General features: G+C 43.8%; 1 protein-coding gene across 6 annotated transcripts in view; it reads left to right on the top strand.

The window, feature by feature from the left end:
- LOC127000264 (FERM domain-containing protein 3-like) overlaps positions 1-21,182 on the top strand; it is a 78,930-nt gene that overhangs the window by 2,892 nt on the left and 54,856 nt on the right. For all 6 annotated transcript variants that reach the window (XM_050863714.1, XM_050863713.1, XM_050863717.1 and 3 more), the window contains exons 2-4: positions 4,348-4,452; positions 4,885-4,927; positions 15,442-15,618. In XM_050863714.1, the coding sequence (XP_050719671.1) occupies positions 4,348-4,452; positions 4,885-4,927; positions 15,442-15,618 (325 nt within the window). The remainder of the gene's footprint in view (positions 1-4,347; positions 4,453-4,884; positions 4,928-15,441; positions 15,619-21,182) is intronic.

Raw genomic sequence — 21,182 nt, 5'->3', positions numbered from 1 at the left:
CTATATCATCGTCTGTATTGGCTTATGGACCTAATGGAGTGCCTCCTATTGTCCTTAAAAACTGTGCTTCCATGCTGACACCCTGCCTGGTCAGAATCTTTTGTTTCCGCCTTTCAACATCCACCTTTCCTTCCTCCTGGAAGTACACCTACGTACAGCCTGTGCCAAAGAAGGGTGGCTACTCTAATCTTTCAAACTCCTGTCCTATAGCTTTACTTTCTTGTCTTTCTAAAACTTTTGAAACAATCCTTAACAGGAAAGTTCTTAAACATCTATCCACTTCTGACCTTTCTGATCGCCAGTATGGGTTCCGCAATGGTGCGTTCTACTGGTGATCTTTTTGCCTTCCAAACTTACTCTTGGTCATCCACTCTTAGCTGTTTCAGTGAAACTTTGCTGTTGCCTTAGACATCTTGAAAGCTTTTGACAAAATCTGGCACAAATCTTTGCTTTCCTAACTACATACCTTCCTATGAATTCTATCCCTCACTCTACTTTCATCTCCAGTTTCTTTTCTGGCCAAGATCATGTGGAAAATAAAAGGCTACAAGAAGATCTTTGACAGGATATATGAATAAAACTATGAGTGATGTATGATGTAAATTTTAAGAAATGCAAGTTATTGAAAATGGGTGACAGTAGTGGGAAGTCACTACATGTACTGAATTACTCAATGGAAAAATACTATACGGTATCACAAAAGTGAAGGGAGGAGCAGAACTTGGGAGTGTTGTTTCCAAGGAGATTGAATAAAGGTGAAAACAGCATTGATCTCATGCGGCTCATTAGAAAATGAAGCCTGCACAGGTAGTGGTGTCCATACTGTTAGGGAGTAAGGTGTGAGCAGCAGTATACAAGGACCTCACCATTATACATAATTCCCAGTTTTTTGCTCCTAGCAATTAAAAGAAAATAACTTTTGTATTAGAACTCAGCTTTAACCCCTTAATGACGTTGATGCCGCTGGCATCATATAGTTCTATCAGACGTGGGCAACAATCCTGACACCAGCGCCGGAGAGTGAGGATCTTTCCGTAATTTGAAGGGCGCGCATAACTAGGTCTGTGTCGATGCTAAGTGACCTGACTGGCACTTCTTTTGTTTCCGCAATGTCCCCAACCACCACTCTGTGCTAAAAATAGTCTACAGTTCCTGCCTATGCATCATGGTGTCTGTAGAGCGATTCTGTTCCCTCAGCTGTCCTTTTTCAGCAGTGTTCCTTTAGTTTCTGCTTGTAGTGTGCGTGCTAAGCGTAGTCTTGACACCTCCAATGATATACGTGATGTTCTAGAATCTAGATGAATCAATATCTTGTTCAAAGGGGTGGGAAGCGGAAGTTGTAATTTTGGGGAATCATGGAATTCCAGCTAAATGGTCTGTCCAAATAATAATCTGATTTCACAGTTGAGTTATATGGATGATTTTCTACAACTTTTATTCAGTGAGACTCATTTCAGAATTAAAAATACAAAAATTTACAAAAATTATTTTTCGAGTTTAACTGCAACTTTGGCTCTCTGTAGGCAGCAAATTTCTGAGTAAAAGATCATAAACTATATTTTTCAGACTCCATCATGATAAAATGAGCAACTTTTCTTCAATAAATTTTCCTGTACATCGCACCAGTAAAAAGTTGGAACATTTTGGGAATCATGGAATTCTAACCAAATGTGACAACATAGAAAGAAACGGATTTCACAGCAGGGTGTGCCAGAAATTTTTCTGTAAAACATCTTTTATGACTTTTTTCTCAGTTTCAAAGTTCATTTTCCGCTGACTTCTGTGTTCAAGGGGAATCCCCCAAGAAAAAACTTTGTTGTCAAAAGGGGTTAATGAAGCACATAGCAAGAAAGACAAATGTAGGGGGTCCTCAACTTACGATGGAGTTCTGTTCCTACAACATATAGTAAACCAATTTTGTATGTAAGTCAAAACACACCCTTTATTAGAAGGAACCATCAGCCCCAACCCTCAAATCAAAGTGCTGTAAGCACAACAAACCAAAGTGGCGTACAGCGGGAAATGAGCTTGCCTTCTTCCTCAGTCAAGTGCCGCGTGACTATGTATTCTTACGCCTCGGTCACGAGCTAGTTCACATGTAAAGTTCGTAATTACAGCACAAATGTCTCAAGTTGAAACAAGGATTTCTTAATGATTTATGGGGGCTGCATAGTAACTAGTAACCTTGAAACATCGTAACCTGAGGACCCCCTGTACAGAAAAAAATACAAGTAAACAGCAACTGCAGGTATTTAGAAGTGCCAAATAAGTGGAAATTCTGGATGCTTTGGGTATATCCCAAAAGTTCCCCACGAAATTTCATTCAACCAAACATGTTTACTATACACTCAGAAATGCATACCCTAACTACAGGTATGTATGTATGTACTTATGAGAGACTGTTGTGGATGAGGAGCACAGTGCTGCATTCAGTTGACCCGTTAGCCATAAAAGGGTAGTGTTAGTAAAGGAGGTTTGTAAAGAAGTTAATGAGTGTAGCCAGTGTCACCTCTGCTGCATCTTTTTACCTTCTGTGAATGTGTCCTTTAGCTATGATTACTGTTTCCAGTACAGGTAACTCTCGATTTACGCGAGTATTGTGTCCCTGAAGAGGTCACGTAAATCAAAAACAATGTAAATCAAACAAGAGGTAGGTTTGTACCTTTATTGCCTACTGTATCACTCTGACTCCTCTCCCTCTCGTGGTTCCTCCTCTGGCTGCCCTTCCCCTCGTGGTAGCACAGCAGCGAGGGTGTTGATGTTGTTGAGTACTGTGGCAGCGTGGGTACTGTATTGTTGTTCGAGTGGCGCGCGGGAAGAACTGAGCTCAGCCATGTGGCCGCGGCGCCGTGTGAGTCCAGTTGCGTGAGACATCTGGTGGCCACTCCATAAAATATCGCGTATAAATGAAAAAAACATGTAAATTAAACATTTATTTGGATTTTGGACCCCGCGTTATTTAAAAAACGCGTAAACCAAACTCACGTAAATCAAGAGTTACCTGTATAGGGTAGCCTCTAAGAGCAGCTGATGGGGTATTGCGAGGGAGCTGATTGTGGGGCCCTGCATTCAGTTGACCTGTTAGCCACACAACTTCACAACCAGAAAGTTACAAATACTATAAGTTACAAAATCTATAAAGTCACTTAAGGTACAGGAAATTAATAATAAAAGAAGAAAGTAGAAGATAGATAATTAGAATAGATAAGGTCTGTAGGTCTATAGCTTACTTATAGGTTCAAGTAATAAAAATTTCTCTGAGGAAAAAGCAGTGCTTATTGCCAATAAAGTAGTAACATTGAGACGTCATCATGAGAGCCAGTCAGCCTCAGACTATGCTTTAATGCATGCACAGGCGAGAGAATAGACGGTATTGGCTATGTATACACAGTACCACACACGGCCACCTGGAGAACTGTCAAGGAGGAACTTTTCTTCATGAACTCAGTTCTCTTTTCTCTTTCAGGATTCCAGAATTCAAATTATTGTTTAGTGCCAAATGTCCAAACAAGGTATCTGCTGGTCTGAAAAAATGTCTACTACCCACTGCTCATAGATTTTTAAGTTTTGCGTCTATTTATGGTATGGATGACCAATGAGTGCCTAATGTATGTATGTACGCTGGCCTGTATCTACCTGGTGAACAGTCCAATACTGAACTTGAACATGAAGTTGCCACCCATGACAGTATTTTGCTTTCTAGCATCTCAAGCATAATTTGATCTGATATTAAATGGGTATTATAGCTGAAAGTGTGGTTACTTCAACACCAGGTCCTACAGTAAGTGCATGGTGCTGCAGTGGGCAACACTGAAATTGTAAAAATTGGTAAGCGAAGGGTAAAGTGTCCCTTTTACAAACTAATACCACTACTGTCTATAGGCCAAGTCCTACAACTCCCTTTCCAGTTATATCCCATGTGCCATTATTTACGACATATTTGCCTTATTTACATTTCTCTAATTCCTGTCACGTCTTTACTCATTATCGTACTGTAATGGTCACCTGTGCTTCTGGTGGTGTGGGAGATGGCCCAGATGGTTTGGTGCACCACTGTATTATTTTATTAGTTAATAATATGAATGACACAAAGTAAAGTAGTTGTACATTGTTATGTCATCTATTTATATTTGGTTTATATGGGTTCAACAAATCCAGTTTTTCTTTATTGATAAATCCAGTTATCCTTAATCAGAGGTTTGTCTGGCAGGTTTACTATACATTAATTCAAACGTATTCCTTCCGAAGGTCTGAGCATGGATCTTGTCTTGTTACTACAAATGATGTCTTGCTATGTTTGTCAGCTTTTAACGGACCATGGCTAAAGTGTTCAAATTTATTTTTCAGAGTTACCATAAGGGAAAACTTCTTTTAGACTTTGTGTTCAACAGACTGAACCTTGTAGAAACTGACTACTTTGCCCTGCGCTATGTTGACCAAAACAAACAGCGAGTAAGTAACTGTTGTTTTCTCATTGACAGTGTGTGCATGTCACACAAGTAAAATAACAAAAGCAGTTTTTCAAGTGCCATATTTTAAGTGTGATCTGCTATTTATTCCAGTAAATATTTTTTTCATTATATTGATAGTACTCTGGACAAAAATGTTGAGCAGTCACAGTCTGCACCTGCTGTGACTCTGTAGCTACTTTCCTTGCAGCATGGCTCCTCTTCTCCCCCAACATTTTTCCTTCCATTCTTCCCTCTCCCTCTTCTCCCCCTTGACCCTCCTTCCCACGCTGCTTATCATGCAGAAAGGAGTTACCAAATCACAGCAAGGATTGACAAAGATGGAGCGATATTTTTGTCCACAAATGTACATGTCATGCAAGTAAATATTCTTTTTTTTTCTGTCACTATAAGCTTGATATATTATCTGTTTCAGCACTGGCTAGACCCAAACAAGAACATCCTTAGACAAATAAAGAGTAAGTACTTTGTTTAACTTTCAGCTGTGTGTACTTTGAGAATTTTTCTGAAATTATTGACAATGGTTGGTGAGAAAGACATACCTTGATATATGCCTTAAAAATATGAGCATGCGATAAGCCACAGTAGGCAAGGGTATGTGCAGTAGGAACTAGTTACTTGAGATGTGGATTGATAAGAGGCGAGGGTATGAGCAGACATAGGCTCTTTTACAGTGTCTTTACTATCACTTAATTTTTATTTTTGTCTATTGTATATACAGTAATCCCTCCCCATATTGCGGTTCACTTATCGCGGTCTCGCTGTATCGCAGATTTTTAAATTGTATCGTATCACGTATTTTTCGCTATATCGCGGGATTTTGCGGTAAAATAAGCATTTTCTAGCCTTAAAAAGGAAAACAATGTAAATCAACGTAATTAGGAACACACCTAAATAAGCACCTACGTCACCCATCTATTTTTTTTTTTTTCCGTCACGGCCTATTGCGCCGTTAGTCTTTTCCCTGGTTCACTCCTTCCCCACTTCCTTTCTTTCTTCTCCCTCTCCGTCCCCGTATTTTTCTCCTTCCTTCTCATTTCTTTCTTCTTTTCCTTTCACCTCCCTCCCAGTTTTTCTCTTTTAATCTCTTTCCCTCCCACTCACACCCTTTCTCTCCCCCTCTTTCTTCACCTTTACCTGACCCTCCCTACCTCTCTCTTTTAATCTCTTTCCCTCCCACTCACACCCTTTCTCTCCCCCTCTTTCCTCACCTTTACCTGACCCTCCTTACCTCTCTCTTTTAATCTCTTTCCCTCCCACTCACACCCTTTCTCTCCCCCTCTTTCCTCACCTTTACCTGACGGAGGCTACCTCTCTCTTCTTTTCCCATCCCATTTCCTCCACTCATTTCCCTTGTTTCCTCCTTTCCCACACCCTCTTATCTTTAGTCTTATCTATCACTCTTCCTCCCTTCCTCCTTCCCTATTAGATTATATGAACACACACGCACGCATGCACGCACACACACACACACACACACACACACACACACACACACAGACAGAAGGGGAAATGAGAAGATTGTGTGGAGGGAGGGGCAGAAGTGAGTCAGGTCATGTCCTGACCAAAGCCCTGACCTGACTCCCTTCTCATTTCCCCTTCTGTGTGTGTGTGTGTTTACAACTAGGTAAACACACACACACACACAGAAGGTAAAATGGAAAGGGTGTGGGGAGGGATTTAGAGGCGGAAGTGAGAGTCAGGTCATGTCCTGACTGAAGCCCTTACCTGACTCTCCCTCAGGGCCTCACCTGACTCTCCCTCAGGACCTGACATGACTCTCCCTCAGGACCTGACATGACTCTCCCCACTGTCATTCCCTCCCCACACCCTTCTTGTTTTCATCCTTTTTATCTCTGTTTCCTCCATTACTTTTCCTTGTTCTCCTTTCTTACATCCTCTATCGGTATTTTTTTTCATGACTCACTTTGTCCCTCTCCTCCCTTTCCCCCTCCGCATTTACCTAATTGTGATATACAGTAATTCCTCGCCATATCGCAGTTCACTTATCGCGGTCTCGCTGTATTGCAGATTTTTAAATTGTAAATATTTAGTTTTGTATCGCGGATTTTTCGCGGGATTTTGCGGTATAGAGGTATTTTAATATATTTATTATTTTACTTATTTTGCATTAAAAGAAGCATTTTGTAGCCTAAAAAAATGTAAACAATAAAAAAAATTAGGAAAGTATTTATGAGAACATATTAAAATAATATTAAATTGAAATAAAATACGTAGCGCAGTTCTCCTGCTGCCCGCATGCGGGTTGCTTGGTTTACGCTCCCGTCCCCCATGCTGACTTTGTCATGACAAGCAAAGCCAAAAAACGTCGCCTTGCTCGGTCCAGGCAGCTTCTCCGGCGGGAGTGTGCTTCCTCCCTTCCTGGGCATGAGCCCGGAGACCGTTCATGGAGTCCTGCCAACAGTCAAGCCGGTAGTACAACCAGTGACGCCTCCTCCACCTCCTCGCCATCGCCCGACACCATGGAAAAAAAGTCACGCTCGGAGTCACCCTCCTCGCTGCCCGTGCCTCAGCTGAGTCCTCCCGGTCCGGCAGAAGCGGCTCTCGTCCCTCCTGCCCCGGAAGAGGGTCACAGTATGGATGTATCAGCAGCTGTGGGTGTTACTGCTACACAGGGACAGGTGCCCAAGACACGGTGCAGTTTGTTGTGGCCCCTCACCACAGGTCAGAACTCGACGGCTGCCAAACACCTGTGGTTCATGGGACTCCTCCAACAGCACCCAGAGGCCAACCCGCTGTTCAAGGAAGGTAGGAACGTTCCTTACATCACGCTGGATACTGGGCCAGTGTACGACCGTCGCAAGGGCTTTCTGGGGGAGGTCCTGGTCCCGTTGGAAGGGTCACCAAGAACTGTTCTTGTTCATGGTGTGCCCACCTATGTGTCGGTGAACTGCTTAGCCACTCCTCCGGGCTTTCTGTCACGTCCACAACTACTTGGTTCAGTGCAGGGTGACATTCCTGATGAAGTGTGGATATGTGGTCTGGGCAGGAAGTGGGTCACTCCTTACCAACATGAGCCTGACCTCTGCCACCATTGCAGTCGCTGGGGTCATAAGGACTGGAAGTGTCGATCCTTGCCTCGGTGTTGGTTCTGTGCTGGCCGCCACCTTTCGGAGGAGTGTCGGAAACGTATCCAGGACGGTGCCTCCATTCCTCCTCGGTGCTGCAATTGTGGTGGCCCTCATAATGCCCACTCCAGGGCGTGTCCTGTGAAACCTGCCCCCTTCTTCAGCCCCCTTCAGGAGCAGTCGGACCCCTACACCCATCAAACTGTCCCTCCAGCCTATCGCCCTGCACTGCCCCCTGCCCATAATGCCTGGGAAACTCCTTTACCAAGCTCTGGACCTCGACAACCCTCCGCTGGCACTGTCAGTGAGTCCTCACCTGCCCCTGCAGTCCCCGCTGGGGGTCCACTAGTCTCCGCTTCTGCTGCTGACCTCTCTAGTAGTATTCTGCTTTCCCTACAAAAGGAAATAGCCAACCTCTCAGTTGTCCTGGCTCAAGTTTCTGTGTGCCTCACTGATGTGGAAGCTCGCCCTGTTCCCCCTGCTCCATGTCCTCCTCCTGGCCCGGCTCCTGTGACTGCTGACGCTGGAGGGTCCTCTTCTCTGCCGCTCTCGCCGGCGGCCGATCCCCAGCCTCAGGCAACAGCCAGTACTCCTCTCAGCTCAGTTCCTCCTGTGCAGGCTACGGGAACCCATGTAGCTTCGCACACCTCCGGCAGCGGTGCCCAGATTGTGGGTGACTCTGGCCTGACCACAGTCTACTCTCGGCTGGATTCACTGGAGACTTCGGTAGCGGGCATACATACTACCATGCAGGCCATCCTTGCAAGAATGGATGGCACTCAGCAGCAGCCCCTGGATATCTCCTTGACCTCGTAATGGCCTGCACAACCTATCACTTCCTGACCTGGAACATTAACAGGCTGCATGCCCGGTTCACTCCACTCATATGTTATAATGCAGAAACCCGACGTCATTGCCCTACAAGAGGTCGGGCCTGAGGTGCCGCAGTTGAGAGGTTATGTGAATCACTCTCTAGGACCTGGAGATGGTAGCAGTAGAGGGTTAACAACATATGTCAAACATGGACTTCCTGTTACTTTTCATGAGATGGGGGTTACGGGGGGTATGTAGTTTCTTATTGTGTGTCTGCATGTTCCTAATGGTCCCCTGTATTGTATAAATTTGTATGTTCATGCTTGTGCCTTTCGTGCTGACAACCTCCCAGGTTGCTTCTTGGAAGAAAAATCATTGCTAATGGGGGATCTCAATGCTCGTCATAAGGACCTAGGCAGTCATTTGACCACCAATGTAAATGGGATTCGTTGGAAAGCTTTTCTTGACGCCACAGATACTGTAACGCTTACAGGTGACAGTGTCCCTACACACACTCAAGGTGGCAGGTTAGACTATGTAGCCCTGTCCAACATGCCCCCGTGCTCTATTGAGACTTGCTTGTTGCCTACTTTACTCAGCGACCACTTTGCTCTGGAAACTACTCTCCCTTGGTCTTTTGTGCCTATTACACCTAGAAAGAGGCTTACTGTTCCTGCTGCCCGAGTGCCAATGCATGTTTCATGTGTTGAGTCTTGGTACACTGTTGCCAAGGCTACCTTCTCTGATGTTAATTCCTTGTATCAGGGCCTTGTTGCAGTTATTGAAGGCTTTGTGTCCCCATCTTATAGGGCTCCTAGGGTAGATGCCGTCACTCATTGTTCCTCCTCTTATGCTAAGGATCCTGTCATACTTTCTTGCCAGCAAACTCTTGCCACCTATCAGCGGCGATGGCAGCGTGACCCCACCGACTATGATGCCAGGGATGCAATGGTGTCTGTTGCTAGACACTTCACTGACCTTCGTCAACAGGCTTCTTGGGGCGGCTGCATAAGACTCAGACACTGCAGAGGATTTGGCTCCATGTCAACAGGGTCAGGGGCAAACCTAACCATCACGTTAGGGATCCTGATCCTGCTGGGAGGGCACAGACTTTATTGCAAACATGGACGAATGCCTCTGCTGTGGCTGGGCTGCCTGCCGCCCATCGAGATGCTCTTGCCAGCCATCAGCTGCGGCGCATGGCCCTTGTACATCATAATGTGGCCCAGGTAGACGACACTTGTGTTCCTCTTACTTTGGATGAGCTCCTCCGCGCTATTCGGCCTGGCAAGTCGACGGCCCCTGGTCAGGATGGTTTAACCTATGACGTCCTTTACCCTCTCCTTGCCCTGCCTGATAACCCCATTCTTGATCTCTTTAACATGTATTCCTCCAGTGTTTTGCCTCCTTCATGGAAATCTGCTCTCATTGTTCCCATCCCTAAGGGTGACGGCACTTTTCGTCCAATTTCTCTCCCCACTTATTTATGCAAGCTAATGGAAAGGGTCATCCTGCAACGACTCATTTATAAGGTGGGTGACTTGATGTCCCCTAATCTCCATGGGTTTATGAAGGGTCGCTCCACTGCCAATTGTTTTGTTAAATGTTTGAGTAATGACACTGTCACCTGCAGAGCTTTTATAGACCTCACGGGTGCCTTTGATAGGGCCAATAAAGATGTTATCATGGAGGAACTCATCATGAAAGGTGTGAAAGGGAGACTTTTAGGGTGGATCAGGGAGTATTTGTACAACAGACGGGCTAGGGTATGGTTCCAGGGTGCAGTATCAACTGAAGAGTCCTTTGACCTAGGCACCCCTCAAGGTGGAGTCCTCAGCCCCATGTTATTCAATATCCTTATGGATAAGATTGCCCGGCACTCCTTTCCTCGGGGCACTGAAATTGTCATTTATGCTGACGACATCCTCATTCAGTGTGATTCCCCTGGAACCCTGACCACAGCCCTGCAGCACCTTGAGGACCTTTGTATACATATGGGTCTGATTGTCAATGCCTCAAAAACTAAATATCAGACAAGTCTCAAAATATGTCGTTCACCGAGCTTTAATACTGTCGCCTTAGGCCGAGTACAATGTTATAAGTATTTAGGAGTGCAACTTAGTTTTAAGAAGTATACCCATTGCGTTGACTATGTACGCAATCTCTGTCTACCTCGCCTTGCCCCGTTACGTGTATTAGCAAACAGGGGTCTTGGAGCAGGAATTCCCATTCTTAGGATGTTCTATCTCTCTGTCATTCGGTCTCTGATTGATTATGCTGCACCAGTTCTGGTGCGTTGTAGCCCCTCTCAACTGAAGCCCTTGGAGCTCATACAAAATGAGGCAATGCGGATTATTCTGGGTTGTCCCAGGACGGCAGAGCTAGAAGTCCTCCAAGCTGAGTTGGAACTGCCCAGTGTTGTCTGCAGAATTCAGGAAATGACTTGCCGCACAGTCTGCCACATGATTTGTCACGGGGACACACAGCTTAGGCAGGCTCTTGGTAACTTTAAGCCCACCCCTAACATTCCAGCCAAATCGTACCTTAGAAAGCTCCACAAGCTCTTATCTGACCTTGGTGTCCTTGAACCGTGTCTTGCCCTCATTAGCAGCCCTTGTTATCCCTCTTGGAAACCTCATAGAATCAGTGTTGATATAGAAAAATTAGATAAACCTAAAGATTTTTGGCTTTCTCAAATCCTGCAGGACCATTTTCTGACCAAATTGTCTGCATATCCCTGCACCCAGGCTGTCCATGTGTTTTGTGATGGATCTGTCAATGGCACCAAGACTGGTTGTGGATTATTTATTAGGGACTATGCCACCCCCTCTGAATACACTGACACTGAGGTTTCTAAGGAAGATCATCTGTCTTCCACAAGGGCAGAACTCTATGCCATATATGAAGCCCTCCATATCACTGTAGCTCTCGGGAAAGATGTGTACCTGTTTGTTGATAGTCAGTGTGCCTTGTATGCACTTCTGTCCTCCTCCCCTTCTGACTGTGATATAGTCAATAAGTGCCTTAGTGCCCTTAGCCTGCTGGAGCACTGTGGTGCTACTGCACACTTCATCTGGGTGCCCTCACATGTTGGGCTGCCGCATAATGAAAAGGCAGACAGACTTGCTCGTGCTGCCTCTGATGATCTCAATGTACACCCAGGTGTTGAGTACACCTATAATTATGTTAAGAATAGACTTAGATCCCTTGTTAGTGAGTCTGTTACCAATCAGCTTGCCTTGAGGTGTCAGGATGGTAGTCCCTCCAGCATTCACTATGCCCAGGTATCAAGTATCTGCACCCACATTTATGGTAGGCTTAGTGCATCCTATGATCTGGTGGTGATGCAGCTGAGGCTGAGCTATAGATATTACTGGGAGGTCAGTGGGGCTGACCCTGTACCTTGCCGCTTGTGTGCCAGGCCAGGGGGTCACACGCTCAAACACTATGTCCTGCAATGTTCTGCTATTAGTGCCTACCGCCCACAGGGCCACTGGGACCTGCCTGGGCTGGTGGGCTGGTTCATTAACAATAATGTTCTTTCAGCTGTGCTTAGTGAGTATCCTGCATTTGCCCCTAGATTGTAGTCCATATGTACAGTCCCTTATGTCTGCTCCCTTGACTAAATCAAGGCCTTTATTTATTTAGCACTTGTCCCCTACCATTGTATCTTTTTAGTTTCCTGGTGCTACTTACATATGTATCCTTAGTTGTATAATCACACTCTTTACTGCCTGGGGGTTGGGATGGCATGCTCCTCCCTTCTCCTTTGTTGTTTTACTTGCAACAATAAACTATCAATCAATCAATCAATCAAATACGTAGCGTACAGCAGATGAGTAGACAAAGACTCGCACGTATGGAAAACGCAGCTAAGGCCGCTTCCGCTTGAGCTAGTTTGTCCACGTGTGATTGTACACGGCACACTATTGGCTGATGGATGGGAGGTGACCAACCAGAGCACTGTGTTCTGTATCCTGGGCGCTGATTGGCTCAGCAACCGTATCATTTCTTGGTTCGTCAGTGGTTACCTCGGAGATAAAGGGAGAGTGTGTTACAGCTTGCGGTAAAATTCTAGTGTTTGCCCATACTCCCCCCTCCCCCCCATACAAGCCTGGGGACCTGGTGGGAATGCGGGGTTTCGGGTGGGGGACACGAAATCCGTCGCATTCACGTATTTTTTTAGTGTGTGGGGGGGGGGGGATAAAACTCCCTATATCTAGGGAAATTCCCTAAATTTAGGGAATTTTCCTCCCACCACCACTAAATTAAATGTTTGCGACGAATTTAGTGTTTCCCATACGAAAACCACGCACTCAGTGGATCCCCAAGCTTGTTTTGGGAGAGAAGCGTAGTGGACCCACCAAACGATGCTCACCTCACTATCTGGCGTGGCACCGGCGACCATCTGTGCTCACATAAACACCTCCACCACACTCATGCCCTCTCTCTCTAGTAGGTTGTCACCTCATCGCAAGGTTTCTGTCCTCCAAGTAGAGTCCGTGGCACCAAACACAGTGTATCTTGATTGTTTATCACTGACACAAGTAAAACCACCGGCTAGCCGGGATCCATCCAACACCGCGCCTTTAACACTACTGCGGCTTGTGCAGGAAGTGCAGGCTTTCGAACCTCTTGCCCGAGCTGTTCGAACACGTGAATCCTTACTGACCGGATTTTGAATCTGCTTCACGGGCTCGTATTCCCAGTATACAAGGTGATTGTGGATATTGACTCCGCGCCTCCAGAATACGATAATACGCCTCCATATATCATAGTAAAAAAAAACAAAGTACTTAAAAGTAAAGAAGTCGAATTAATTAATTAATTAATCCCCTTCCCCAATGACCCAATGACCTGTGTGTGTGTATGTGTGTGAACTCGGGGGGTGGTCTCACATGCGTGGGCTAATGGCTAACTAAGCGTACCTTCGCTAACCAAGCGTACCATCGGAAATAGTATTAGGTAAAGGTGCGTGTTCTAAAAAAAAAAAATAACCACATGTGGTGGACCTGGTCTCACATGCGTGGGCTAATGGCTAACTAAGCGTACCATCGCTAACCAAGCGTACCATCGGTAATAGTATTAGGTAAAGGTGCGTGTTCTAAAAAAAAATAACCACGCGTGGTGGACCTGGTCTCACATGTGTGGGCTAATGGCTAACTAAGCGTACCATTGCTAACCTAGCGTACCATCGGAAATAGCATTAGGTAAAGGTGCGTGTTCCAAAAAAAAAAATAATAATAATAAATAACCACGCGTGGTGGACCTGGTCTCACCTAGTGTATCATTGCTAACCGGATCATTGGCAACGCTGCTCATATTGCAATGGCGTTGCCATGTAAACACATCGTCCGTATGTATAATATGCCTTAAGTACAATATGGAGGCGTAATGTCGTATTTTCGAGGTGCGGAGTGATTTTCAATAATTACCTTGCGTGGTTTCCGTACGTTGTAAAAAAAACCCCGGAATGTATGAAATTTTCCTACCTCTAAGTAATTGTAAGGAATTTCCCTACATCTAGGGTATTTTTCAACCCCTCATAACTCAAAAACTATGCATTTGCGACGCATTTCATGTTTACCACCGCATTCCCCGAAGTCTCAATGGCCCTCTAGCCAATTTTGGTTGCGAGGGGTGAGTATGGGCAAACGATAGAATAATACCCAGCTTGCTACCGTTAAATGCTCGAGAGGTTGGCAGTGAGGACACTTGAACAAGACTAAAGTCCTAAACTTGCTCAAAATGATTACTCCAAGCTTATCTAGTTTCGTGGAGGTCTTTGCGGTACTGGATTAAACACGTGGAGAGCTGCTGAACTGAACAGCCGATACGCTCTTCTTCTTGTGACCACAACTTACCGACCACACGAATAACCGACACGTTGATGACTGAGTTTCTGACTAGAATTTTGATGAGTTTCCTGTGAAATATATCCAACTTTGAATCTCTCGAGAAACTAGTGGTTGGGTGACTTTGTTCACACGGGCTGAGGCGAGATTCACAGAGATATGCGTTCTTATATAAGAAATATATATATATATATATATATATATATATATATATATATATATATATATATATATATATATATATATATATATATATATATATATATATATATATATATATATATATATATACATATATAATAAATGTAAGGTCGCTACTTCGCAGATTTTCGCCTATCACGGGGGGTTCTGGAACCTAACCCCCGCGACAAACGAGGGATTACTGTAAGAGAAGTGAGGTACGCTCATATTGTCCTTTCTCTGAGTATTCTTCTGCCCCGCGAAGTTCATATTTACGAAGCAAATGTCGAAAGTCGAAACAAGAATTATAGTATCATTTATTGGGACCGCGTTGCAACAACGAAACGTCGTAGGAAGTGTTTATAAGAGTGTGGGAAAGGTCAATAGGAGTGTGTGAAAGATTTATAAGAGTGTTGGGAGGGTTTATAAAGCCTTAAAATATATATAAATAATATAAAAATATAAGGTCGCTACTTTACGGATTTTCGCCTATCGCGGGGGGTTCTGGAACCTAACCCCCACGATAGACGAGGGATTACTGTATTGCTTTTACTGTTGCTCATCATTGCTTTTACTATTGCTAGTTATGTTCCCATTACTTTTGATTTTAAAAAATTATAATCAGAAATACAGTTGATATGAATGAAATTAGGAAGCTGGTGAAAATAGGTCACAGTTTTGCCCCAATTTCATTCACCAATGATACTGTAATGAAACTGTCCATCAAGGTTCTCGCAACAACTGGCAACTGTGTGGGCACACTGCGACAGTTTGTGAACAATTTGATCTGTCAGTTAATATAGAGGGTGTAGAGAGTCAAACAGGAGGGCAGGGGCTGGCAGGAGGACCTCTGGTGAGGTGGACTAATAGGATTAAGGAATACATGAAGGCAAGAGGTTGGAGAGAGAATGTGAATGTTAAAAAGGGAGTGTGTAAAACAGGGTATCAGTGCTATAGGTAGGGACTTGCATAGGTGATACATTGCTTTAGAGATTTTGAAGCATTTAGAATACTCAGAAAGTCATTCTCCCCCAGATCTGTCACCAATCCTGTTTTGCTTCCGTGTGAAATTTTACCCAGCCGACCCACTGAGGCTACAAGAGGAGATAACCCGTTACCAGCTCTTCCTTCAGCTCAGACGGGACCTCCTGCATGGCCGGCTCTACTGCTCCCAGGCCGATGCTGCCATTCTTGCTGCCTACATTGTGCAAGGTCTGTGTTTTGGGTTTGATGTTTTTATTCAGTTTATAGTTCTACCCCACCTTATGTCATCAGTAAGTTCCAAAAGCCATGACATAACCAGATTTTTTATGTAAAACGGATATGATACCTTAAAAATCCCATCAGATTACTAAAAAAAGTGTAAAACGCTGTTACATTGCTTCTGTTGAGAAGTTGTCTGATTGAGTATGTGTTTCAAGTGAGCAGCTGCTGGTAGTAGTGATTCAGTTTTTATTATCCATTTCGTATTTTTGTTACCTGATATTTATAGAAAGAAGCTCTTATTAGTAAATAATTTGTATGGTATGATATGTTTAACCCCCTTTGACCGCAAAAGTTTTTCTCGGGAGATCCCCCTGAACGCAAAAGTCAGCGGAAAATTAACTTTGAAACTGAGAAAACGTCATAAAAGCTGTTTTATAGAAAAAAAATTTGCGCACCCTGCTGTGAAATCAGTTCTTTTCTAGGTTGTCGCATTTGGTTAGAATTCCAAGAAAATTCCAACTTTTTAGATGTGCAGAAAAAAATTATTGAAAAAAAGTTGCTCATTTTATCATGATGGAGTCTGTAAAATATAGTTTATAATCTTTGACCTGGAAATTTACTGCCTACAGAGAGCCAAAGTTGCGGTGAAATTTGAAAATTAATTTTTGTAATTTTTTGTATTTTTTTCATTTTGGAATGAATCTCATTGAATAAAAATTGTAGGAAAGCATATGTATAACTCTACTGTGAAATCAGATTTTTATTTGGACTGACTGTTTGGCTGGAATTCCATGATTCCCCAAAATTCCAACTTTTTACTGGTGTGACATACAGGAAAATTTATTGAAGAAAAGGTGCTCATTATATCACAATGGAGTCTGAAAAATATAGTTTATAATCTTTTACCTGGAAATTTACTGCCTACAGAGAGCCAAAGTTGCATTGAAACAAAAAACTTTATAAAATTTTTTGTAGTTTTTTCATTCTGGAATGAATCTCATTGAATAAAAGTTGTAGAAAATCATCTGTATAACTCAACAGAGAAATCAGATTATGATTTGGACTGACTATTTGGCTGGAATTTCATGATTCCCCAAAATTGCTACTTTTTAGTTGTGTGACGTACTGGAAAATTTATTGAAGAAAAGTTGCTCATTTTATCATGATTGAGTGTGAAAAATATAGTTTATAATCTTTTACCTGGAAATTTACTGCCTACAGACAGCCAAAGTTGCAGTGAAACTCGAAAACAAATTTTTTGTAAATTTTTGTAGTTTTTTTCATTCTGGAATGAATTTCATTGAATAAAAGTTGTAGAAAATCATCTGTATAACTCAACTGTGAAATCAGATTATGATTTGGACAGACAGCTGGAATTTCATGATTCCCCAAAAAATCCAACTTCTGCTTCCCACTCCTCTGAACACTCCTGTGAACAAGATATTAGTTCATCTAGAACATCACGTATATCAGTGGAGGTGTCGAGACTATGCTCAGCACGCACACAACAAGCAGAAACTAAAGGAAGACCGCCGAAACAGGACGGCTGAGGGAACATAATCGCTCTGCAGATGCCATGATGCGTATGCAGGAACCGTAGGCTATTTTTAGCATGGAGTGGTGGTGAGGGACAAAAGAGGTGCCATCGACATTACTTAATTCATCCACAGGTGCCACCTCTGACGGTCCCTCAAGTGAGCCCCCATGCAGTTACCCTTCCCAATCTAAGCCACTCTTGGCTGAATTGATCAACTTGCTCCAGCCATAAGTTACATGGATGTCCCCATGGTCACACTTGGTGTTGTCTTGTGCAGAAATAACCCTATGGGCAGGATCGACATCTTGGAAGCATATCACTTGGCTATGTAGCCAAAGTTGGCATTCATGGACTAAGCTGGTAATAAGCCTTGTTTCAGTTTCATTTAGTACTTACTGGTTAGGCATGAAGTCATATGAACAATACCCTATGATCCTGTGAGGGCACTTGGTACCAATGGCATAGACTTGCCTCTTCAAATAACTATTCAATGTGCATGTCTCACAGCCATACAGTAAGACAGGGAGCACAATTGGCAATGATTTTAATCTTTGACAGCCGTTTTCTCGAAAAGTGTATTTTCCGGTTTTGAAAACCCTCACAGACATTACTATAAATCTGATTGTTTATTGTTTTGCATCAATAAAGAGTACAAACAACAGTCGATTTTTGTATGTGAGAACTTTTGAATTATTTTGAAAAATAACGGGCATGCAGAGGAGAGAAAATAATAAGTTTGATTTAAAAAAAAAAAATTTACCAAGCCAAAAATAAAAACTGTAATCACTTGGAGTTGTAGAGATACATAAGATGTTTCTATGGTATTTTTGTCAAATCAATTGACTGATAAACAAAGGCTGTGTGGCAAATTTAATTTTTTGTTTTTTGTAAGTTATCCCTGGCAAATCAGCCAAATTTCATGAAACTCACATGAAGTAAAAGTAAATGTATACAAATAACATACTATGATTTCAGACCCATAGGGTATACCAGTCATGAGATATAGCACCCCCTGGGTGCCCCCCTTTAAAACAAGCTCGATCGACACTTCCTTCTACTTAATATTAACTAGAGTAGAAGTGCAAAGTTTTGGAGCCATCTGATTAATGTAGAATCACTTAGGTTTGAGGACAGATCAGGGCATGGAAGAGGGCTGAGAGTGACCATGGAAAAGACGAAGGTTGTGATATCTGGACAGGAGCCGATGATAAGAATGGAGAGTGGGAGATATCCGTGTGGTTGCTGTGGAAGAGGGGTGAGAGAGAACTTGGTGTGGTGTGCAGGATGTGAAAGGTGGTGTCATCAGAGATGTTTGGGTGTAAGAGATGTGTGTGGAGCTGTTGTCGACTTCTGTTGTCCAACTTGTGTTGGAGGAGGACGGATAGAGGTGGAAGTGAGGCAAGTGCGGATGGATGAAGCCCCTGTAGAGGTAGTGGACAGCTTCTGCTACCTTGGGGATGTCATACAGTGTGAAGGAGGAGCAGAAGCTGCAGTGAGAGGGAGGATAGCTTGTGCTTGGAAGAGCTGGAGGGAACTGGCAAGCTTATTAGTGAACCAGAATATCCCGCTTGGCAGCAGAGCACAGGTGTACAGAGCGTGTGTGAGATCGGTGCTCCTGTATGGGGCAGAGACTTGGGCTACGACGAAACAGCTGGAAGCACTATTGATATGATGTGATGTGAGAATGCTTAGATATTTGATGGCAATCAGATGGCAAGATGGAATTTCATATGAAGAAGTGGTGAGGAGGAATGGCCTGGAGTGCCTGGAGTAGTTACTGAGTAAGACCAGATTATCCCGTAGCGTACCGCCCTATCCCCACGCTACCACCTCGGATTTTTCAGTCACCGCCGAGTGGTTTAAAACTACTCACATGCTGTCCTGAAGACCACCCATCAACCCGGACTCTAGAGGAAACCGTCCAAATTAATCAAGAACGAGTTCCAGGGGGCAGCATGAGCCAAGAGAAGATGGCGCCACTATAAACACTTGCCTGCGCCATGACGGGCCGGGGCCGACTACCATCCAGGCCCCTCAAGCAAGCCTACCGGCACAATAGGCGTAGACATTAAAAAAGAAAAAAAATTCTACTCATCGTCGCCCATAAGTGTTCCACAGCTACCCCCATCCGCTTGTGGCTGGCCCAGCTTGGCTCGCGGCCCACCCTTGTGCGTACAAAAATGGTTCCGTAATTCAATACTTGGTAACCGTGATAGAGTGTGTGTGTGTGTGTGTGTGTGTGTGTGTGTGTGTGTGTGTGACTGGCTCAAGGTCACTACTCTGCTGACTTCACTATGATTATCGGACGTTTTCACTTTGTTTCTGACGATTTCGTCGGGTTTCCCTTTGTTCCCAGTCGGTCGGTGTCACCCCTGGGGGTGTGAGGGGTTGTTCCTACCTACACTCAGAATACTGCACTTCCCTACATTGAACTCCATCTGCCATTTATCCGCCCAGTCATACAATCTGTTGAGTTCACCTTGGAGAATACTAGCGTTCTGATCCGACTCAATTACTCTACCGATCTTGGTATCATCTGCAAATTTACTAACATCACTACTAATTCCTGTATCTAAGTCATTGATATAAATAATAAACAAATGCTTTTATTTCCCAATGTATAACTACCAAAAATTCTCTTTGCTTTTTCCAAATTCCATCACACTGCACTTTCTGATATCAAATTCCATTTTCCATCTACAACTCCATTCCCATGTCTTGCCTAGGTCCTGTTGCAGTGCTTGACACTCCTCTTCACTTCCTATCCTCCTCAGCAACTTAGCATCATCAGCAAACAAACTCGTATAGATGTTCACTCCCTGTGTGTGTGTGTCAAACATTGATTTTGACTTTTTTATTCATAAACAAGGAAAAATAAGTTTACCTTGGAACCAGTTAGACATTTCAACATTTGCTTTGGGCTGGATGTAAAAAAGAAGAAAGGGTGTTCAAAAGGGGGGCAGCAAATATCAGCGGATTTTTAACATCCATGGGTGTCTCTGTTACCTAGTCCCCAATAGATGTAGAGGTGCAGCTGTATTCTTAATCCCATGTTTCAGGGGCTGATAACTGCACATTGGACATTAATAACTACTTAGCCTCTTGTGCCTCTGTGTGGTGTCGTGGGGGGCATGTAGCTACACGTCCTCAGGCTCAGATTTGAACCTGGTCTGAGCTGCCAGCACACAGGGCATCCAGCTGTTCATCTTCCCATTGGGTCTGCATGATAAACGGGTACCTTGGAAAACTTGAGGAAAGTAAATAGTGGTAACTCAGAGGTCACATTGGCACAGTGTCCTTGGGTACTGGATTCTTGCCTGCCACTGGCTCAAGGGCTAATGTGACAGGTGAGCACTGTGGCCACATGCATCTTAGTGTAAGTCCTCAACTTTACTTTCATTTTACCGACGCTATAGCTGGGCGGGCCACAGTTCTCATCTCCATCGTGTTGGCCCTTGAGCCTATGGTGGGTAAGAATTCATTATCCTGGGACATAGGGCCAGTGTGACATCCTGGTTAACACAGTTTATCTTAGCCAGGTTTCCCCAGGTACCCATCTGTCGACCAGCCCCAAATGGAGGATGAAAAGCTGGATGGGCTGTACACCAACTGCCTGGCCTGATATTTGAACCTAGGCCCATGAATTTGTCGCAAGGAACGCTAAACACTAGATCATGGAGGATGAAGGGTGCTTTACTCAGCCTCATTTATAAAAGGATTTGGATGTTGGTGTGTTTATGCTTTGGCTAGCTTAGCCCTACAACTCAGGAACCATTTCACTGAAACTTAAGAACTTCATTAATAAAGCACAAATATATGAGAGGGATTGATGTAACCCAGGGTGTGTTGTTTTTTCAGCACAGCCATTAGCCAAAGGTAAAGCAAGACAAGAAAAAGTCCTCAAATTACTGTTTTTTCAAAAGAGCAGATGCCAAAAAAGTTATCAATCTAGGTTCCCAAAATGTCTTCATACTCCCGTCCTGAAAGCACTGAGGTTGTTAGAGGAAGAAAATACACATGTAAAAAGGCTATT

Source organism: Eriocheir sinensis, chromosome 18 (assembly GCF_024679095.1).
Source record: "Eriocheir sinensis breed Jianghai 21 chromosome 18, ASM2467909v1, whole genome shotgun sequence".
Classification (NCBI taxonomy): Eukaryota; Metazoa; Arthropoda; class Malacostraca; order Decapoda; family Varunidae; genus Eriocheir; species Eriocheir sinensis.
The sequence above is the reverse complement of the archived record's forward strand: the minus strand, read 5'-3'. Positions and strand labels throughout refer to the sequence as shown.